The following is a 7,541-nucleotide window of genomic DNA, read 5'->3' as shown; positions in this document are numbered from 1 at the left end:
GGCATGCAGTAAAGATTGCGGGGCAGTGAGTTGCTGCCTGCAGAGGCCACGATGCTTGTACTCCCAAGTCTGCCCACCAGTGATGTATCCACCCTGGCTTTGGGGTGCCTCATTGTTCCCCTCTTTCTGTCTGTCTGTGTATTCTTTTGCTATCTCTATTGCCGCCAGGTATCTCCTCCTTGTGAACTGAACCCCTATGTCGAGGACAGTCCCCAACATCAAACGACATATTGTATTAGGGAATTGTGCTAAACAAAACATCTTCAAAGTGCTTCACTTGACCTAAGCCATGGTATTTTCAGTAGCTCATATACGTGTGAAAGTTGGTCAATGAATAAGGAAGACTATAGAAGAACTGATGCATTTGAGTTATGATGTTGGAGAAAAATAATGGATGTACCATTGAAAATAATGCAAGTACTTCATTTCTCATACTTCAGACATGTAATCAAGAGAAACTAGTCCCTGGAGAAGGACATCATGCATGTTAAAGTGGAGAGTCACTGAAAAAGAACACCCTTAACAAGATGGATTTACACAATTGCAGCAGCAGTAAATTCAAGCTTAACAACAATTGGGAACATGATATAGCACCTGGCAGTGTTTCATTCTGTTGTGTATAGGGTCGCTATGTGTCAAAACCAACTCAGCGCCACCTAGCAACAAGAACAACAATGTCTAAACTCGCCTGTATTTTTTTTTTTTTCAGTCTCCTTTTTTCTGTTCCCTGATTCTGTTATCACCTTCCGTCCTCTTCCTCCCTTTTCTCTTCCTTATAATTCATTCGTATCTCTTTCTCAATCCTTTCTTTCCCCCTCTTCTCCAAATATCAAAGAAGCTTTATGCCGATTTGTTTCTGTGCAACTGAAAACTAGTCAGTTTTCTTAGTCAGTCTGACCATTTAAGACTGGAGATTTTTACTGTCCTTCTGACCTCTTCCCTCACCCCCTGCTTTAAAGAGATTAATCTGCCTGGAGGAAAAGTAAAGAAAGAGAATGTATGGGAATAAGCATGGCATATTGAGCACCATATTGTTCATAATCTTCATTTTAGAGACAGACTCTGTTGCACATTGTCATTGAAGAACAAATATCCCCAAGTGTTTGGGTTTCATAATCCCTGTAAAAATTCGTGCTGGGATTTGAGTTGGCTCAATTGAAGGCCATTCTAGCTTTCCAATTTGCAAAAGTAAGCAGTTATATAATACCAGCATCATATTTGAATGTAGTGGGCACCCTCTGAGTAAGACTGAGCAGAGAAATCAGCTGGGGTGTCATTTCACTTGTCACTAGAGACCTCTATTCTGAATCTATTGTGTTGTTGTTGTTAAGTGCCTTCAAGTCAGTTCCAACTCATAGAAACCCTGTATAAGTTTTCTAATGCTTTAAATCTTTGCAGTAGCTGAAAGCTTCATCTTTCTCACAAAGAACCTTATGGTTCACAACCATATACTTATCATACAGAGAGCCACTGCACTCCCTCTGTATGGGATAGCAGCTATACATATAAAAACCTATTTTCATATGCAAAGTCTAACTATTTATTTTTCCTGTTTCTGGGAGTTATTAATGTGGGTTTTTTAATGTGATGACAGCAGCGGACAAATTTAGTTTATTAGTGTTGTTGTTAAGTGCTGTTGAGTCAGTTCCAACTCATAGTTGCCCTGTATAGGGTTTATGAGGAGCGACTGGTAGGGTTTACAAGGAGCAACTGGTGAGTTCCAATTTCTGACCTTGTAATTCAAACCAACATTGAGTTTCAGTACTTACCCTACAATACCACATCAGGGCTCCTTATTAGTGCTGATAAAAGTGGCTGTGCCTCAGGAACACAGACAGAAAACTATGCAACAATGTTCATTGAAGCATTTTACACAGTAACAACAAGGTGTAAACAACCCAAGTATTTATCAATTGATGAATGCATGAACAAAATGGGCTAAATGCTTACAATGGAATGTTACTCATCTTGAAGAAAAGTAGAGTTCTGATTTACACCCTCGGAAACCCCGTACAGGGTCACTATGGGTCGGAACCGACTCGACAGCACTTAACAACAACAACAACAGAGTTCTGATACTTGCTATAACACGGATGAACCTTGAAAATATTATGCTGAGATAAGTCAGTCACAAAAGAACAATTATTGTATGACCTCATTGACATGAAAACACCAGAAACACTGCTTTCATGAGCATTGAAAGTGGAGCCATGTAAAATTATATCCTTGAGAACTTCAATCTTATTTCTGTTTATCATGGTGTTGTGTATTGGTGCAATTGTAAGGATTTGTATTTTATATTGCCGTGTTATCCATACTGATTGGAGCCCTGGTGTGGCACTGTGTAAGCATGGACTGCTAACCCTATGTTCAATGGTTCAAACCCACCAGCCACTCCTTGAAAACACTCTTCTAAGTAGTTATCACTCAGTACTGACTGGACCACACTTAACAACAACATAGTATCCAAAATGGTGATTAGGAGAAAACAAGAAAGGAAAACTTTGTAGGGCTCATTGAATTTGTGTTAAAGCTGTTGGAATCATTTGGAAAAGAATACTGGAAAAGGTTATACAACTTGAAGAATGAAATCAGTAGTCATTGAATTATACATATAGAAATTGTTAAGATAGAGTGTGTTTTGTTATGAATATTTTCACCACAATAAAATTTCTGAAAAAATGTCTTTCATTGACTATGCCAGTTTAGAAAGTCAAGCTTGAGTGATTTGTGTTGGCCTGGCATTTGCTTAGGTTCTGGAGGATGAGCCACTCACCTGCAGAGACATGTACTGAGCAGAAACTTCACACTCAAAGATTCTGTGTCTCTCTGCTTTTTCTTTTCCAGCCGGGATGTGTAAATACTACTGAAGTGGACATTAAGAAGTCATCTAGAATGAGAAACCCACACAAAACCCGAAAGGTAAAGTGATATTTGTTGTGCTTGGTCTTGGTAATGAGTTGAACCTTTATAGAACATCAGTCAATAATTTTTTTTTTTTTTTCCCCTATCTGATGGAGTATCCGCTAGTATCATTCCTGCCCTGCTTTGTGTTCTATATAGAACACTCAGGCCTTCGAGCTCTGATCTCTTGTCAACCTCTCTGTCCTCAGGAGTTCTGGTGTGGCTCTGTAGGATAAACATTCATCTGTTACCTGAAAGGTTGGCATTCAAACCCACAGTCACTCATTGGAATTCAGAACCAACTTAATGGTCTTAATAGCAGCAGCTGTCCTCAGGAACATCTTTTCCTATTTGCCATTAAGTTGATTCTGACTCACAGCAACCCAGTGTAGACAGCGCAGTAGAACTGTGCTCCGCAGGGTTGATTCTGACTCACAGCAACCCAATGTGGACAGCGCGGTAGAACTGTGCTCTGCAGGGTTGATCCCGACTCACAGCAACCCAATGTGGACAGCGCGGTAGAACTGTGATCCTCAGGTTTTTCAAGGCTGTGACGTTTCAGAAGCAGATCATCGGGACTTTCTTCCGAGGCTTCTCTGGGTGGAATCAAACTGCCAACATTTTGGTATTAGCCAACTCCTGGTGTGGCACTATAGGACCAGCACTTAACTTTGAACCACAAGGTTGGCAATTCAAACCCACCAGCTGCTCCTCAGAAACCCTGTACAGGTTCACTATGAGTGGGAACCTACTCAGTGACATTTAGCAACAAGTGCTGAAACATTTGCACCCTCCATGGACTCTTTATTTCTCTAACTTGCCCTGTTCCCAGGGCCCCTATGTGGTGCTGACTGGCTCTCATAGGAGAATATGTAAGGAAGGATCACTTCCTTCTGCCTCCCAGGGTGAACCATTAGCAGAGAAGAACATTAGTAGAATAGAAGATTGTTGAGTTTTGGGCCCAGAAGGGAAAAGCCTTCTTGAGTACACAGGTGCCTAGAGATCAAAGGGAAAAAAACACCAGAACTCATTCTGAGAGACATTAATTTATTACAGAAATAGAATAAAAGAGAGTTTATCCCGACAAAGGAATTTGCCTTTAAAGGATGTAATACAGATGTTTCCAGTGGCAACTGATTGGATTATGAATGGGGTGAGGGTGGAGACACTAGGGTCTTTTAATATCATGGGGCATTCACAAGTATAAGGGCACTTAAGGTTAGTACACAGAACTAGGAGATGAAGGAGGGTCAAAGGTGCCAAGTTGTCTGTCCCCTCCAAGAGAACAAAAGGGATTCCTCAAGCATAGCATATGGGAAGGAAGAGCTGTGGGTTCCTTCCTAGTATCTGCATAACTAAAGCAGGAGAACAAGATAGCTGGAGGAGGGGCTGGCGGCTCCTTCTTAGAGAGCAGGAGCAGGGGGAAGGAGATAGGATTTTGAGGTGACATTGGTGTGGTCATTTTGGAAGGCTCAGTTTGTGTCCCTACAAGATGGAAATTATCTGAGAAAAAGGCATAAGGATTAGAAAAGAGATACTTTTAGAAAAAAATCTGAGGAAAGAGGACTATATAAAATAGGTTTAATTACAAATAGAATATGGTGTTGTTAAGTGCAGTCTTATTGGTTCCAACCCATAGTGACAGCGCGGTAGAACTGTGCTCCGCAGGGTTGATTCTGACTCACAGAATCCGTTGATTCTGACTCACGCTGTCCCGTATAGGGTTTATGAGGAGCGACTAGTGAGCTTGAACTGCTGCTGATCTTGCGGTTCAAACCCACCTTGAAGTCCAAAGCATTAACCCACAGTGCCTCTTTTTAACACCAGAATTGTCTCATACAGTCATATTATATAATGAAAACAACAAACTAACTGCCATCTAGTAAAATTCTAAAGGACAGAGTAAAAGTTCCCATGATTCTAAATCTTTATAGACGCATACTGCCACATCTTTCTCCTGCAGAGTGGCTGATGGGTTGAAATCACTGACCCTTCTATTAGCAGCTGAGTGCTTTAACCACTGTACTTCCAGGGGTTCTATAGCCGTATGTTGGTGTTCTTGTGTGCCCTTGTGAGAAGCGTTGTACATACCGACAAACACTCAAGAAATCCAATTTGTACTCATTGTAGCAAGAGTGAGGTTTTCTTTATTCCATTTTGCAATACACAAGAGCAGACATGACACATGGCAGGCTCACAGAGTTTTATTCCCATTTACTCTCCCCCCAGTTTCACAATCTAGCCCAAATGGCACCCAGGGTCTTAATGACTTATTCTTATTGAAAGTTCCTAGTCCTAGAACAGATTACCCCCTACTCCCTTAATTCATTCTGCTTACACATCCCTGAGTGAGAATCAACAACCTATGTCCGATCTAGCAATCTCATGAATTCTTCATTCCTGAAGATAGACCATCTTGAGAATTTCTCACAAATCTTCCTCTTACACTTACAAAATAAGTGTAAATTATTGGTTTCATCTTCATTTATTCTTCTTAAACTTCATAAAATGTATCATTTCTGGATGTCCCTAAGAGTAGAGCTAACTATGCCTACATTGTTGTTGTTGTTGTTGTTAAGTGCCGTTGAGTCGGTTCCGACCCATAGCGACCCTGTAACAGGGTTTCCGAGGGTGTAAATCTTTACGGGAGTAGAAAGCCTCATCTTTCTCCCGCGGAGCGGCTGGTAGTTTCGAACCGCTGACCTTAAGGTTCGCAGCCCGATTCGTAACCACTACGCTACCAGAGCTCCTTTAGGTTGCATCATACTTGTGCCTGACATGATATAACTAAAACATGTACAACCGAAAATACACCAGCCCCATTTCCCTCTTGTATTATGAATGAACAAAGCAGAAATATTTGACACACACACAAATGTCTAAAATCCAATCTCCAGTGTGCCTCGTTCAGGCCATGGGCTTAGAGTCCATCGCTGCTCTTCCTTTCCTTGTCGCCACCTTTCCCACCATTGTTGCCAAACCGAAATGAGGGCTTGCTGCCTGTCACTGTAGTCAGTCACAGAGATGGGGAGAAATCCAACCTAAGTTTTATTAACAGAAAGACAGCAGTCTGGAGGCCAGAGAAATTAGCCTGTTAAGACCGTCCTGTCCATTATGAAAAGCAGGTACATTATACAGGGTAAGTTGATGTACACTTAATCCATTTTAACACCAAGACAGCATTTTTTTGGGAAAAAGAATAAAGCAATAAACTTCTTCAAACATGCTACTGTGAGAAACGTTATCTGTACTGACAACACTCAAGTAACCCAATCTGTACTCATTTTAAAGTAAGAGTGAAGTTTTCTTTACTCAATTTTACAAAATCGGTGCCCAACCCAGTAGACACGGGCAGATGCACCACATGACCTGCCACAAACGGTTTTTATTCTTGTTTCCAAAAAGCCCCTCCTCCAGTTCTGGTTCTCCATATACAATTCTATGGCAAGTCCCATTTTCCCTGCCCCCATTGAAGCCAAAATGGCGTACCTATGGTCTTAATGGCTCCTTTTAATTTCCCAGTCCTAGAAACAGCCTGCTTGTTTCAACAATCTGTTTGCCAGGTCTAGCAATCTCATGACTTCCTGAAGATGGACCACGCCCACAAGAGTTATTTCTCACAAATCCTCCTCTTTTCTATTTACACTTATTAGTCTTAGCTTCATTCATTCTTCTTAAATCCTCATAAAGTGTATCATTTCTCATTGTCCCTAAGAGTACAGCTAACTATGCCTTATTAGGTTGCATCATACTTACGCCTGACATAGTGTGACTAAAACACGTACAACCAAAAACGCACTGGCCCCATTGTCTTCTTATATATTATGAATGAACAAACCCTAAATCCTTGACGCACACATAAATGTCCAAAAGCCAATCTCCAGTCCATAGGCACACAGCCTCATTCAGTCCATGGGCCTAGAGTCCACAGCTGCTCCATGTCACCACATCTGCCACTGTCTCTGCTGTCACTTCTTCTTAAGGCAGGGATCCCAAGTTCCACTCATGCCCTTCCTTCTTGATGCCCTGGGATTGTCCGTTCCTGGAATGAAAAATAACTATTGCCTCCTTTTAGCTACATGTCTTCTATAATTACAGTTCTGGCCATCACAACCAGTACTACAGTTGAAATAATACACTCTTATCAGCCTCATTCTGTACCCCTTTTGACCAGATATATCTGGAAAACAGCAAAACTAGTTGGTGGGGATTTTCCCTTGACCCCTCCTTCTAAAACCAAGCACACCTATGAAAATTTGTCAAATCAGTCAAAGCAATAGTAATGTCTTTATTGCCCATCCTACCAATCCAGTACACTGAGAAGACATGCATGTTCCTCAATCTGAAGAGACTTTCATTCTGTTTGGGATTCTGATTGTGTCAGCTCAACAGCCCTAGCCATCTAAGCGAGGTCAAATGAGTATCAGCTGCAAGCTTGGGAGTTCACAAACCGCCCTGTACTTCAAAACAATCAGCTTTCCCTCTTATTTCATCTCAAGGTCAGTGGTGTATCAGCAATCATATTGCTGACTGGTTCCGTTTAACTTTTGGTTCTAAGAAGGCGTTTTCTTTGATGGGCCAACTTTTCTTGCCTAGAAGCCTCTGAAACTCAAAATGCCAAACTGTCTGCCTTTTTT

At 41.4% G+C, this 7,541-nt stretch overlaps 1 protein-coding gene across 1 annotated transcript in view; it reads left to right on the top strand.

Moving 5' to 3' along the window:
* Window positions 1-7,541, top strand: part of RGS7 (regulator of G-protein signaling 7) — a 479,262-nt gene that overhangs the window by 389,285 nt on the left and 82,436 nt on the right. The window contains exon 10 of the mRNA XM_006868561.1: window positions 2,848-2,922. Coding sequence (XP_006868623.1) covers window positions 2,848-2,922 — 75 coding nt within the window. The remainder of the gene's footprint in view (window positions 1-2,847; window positions 2,923-7,541) is intronic.

Source organism: Chrysochloris asiatica, unplaced genomic scaffold (genome assembly GCF_000296735.1).
Source record: "Chrysochloris asiatica unplaced genomic scaffold, ChrAsi1.0 scaffold00119, whole genome shotgun sequence".
In the NCBI taxonomy this organism is placed as follows: Eukaryota; Metazoa; Chordata; class Mammalia; order Afrosoricida; family Chrysochloridae; genus Chrysochloris; species Chrysochloris asiatica.
The sequence above is the reverse complement of the archived record's forward strand: the minus strand, read 5'-3'. Positions and strand labels throughout refer to the sequence as shown.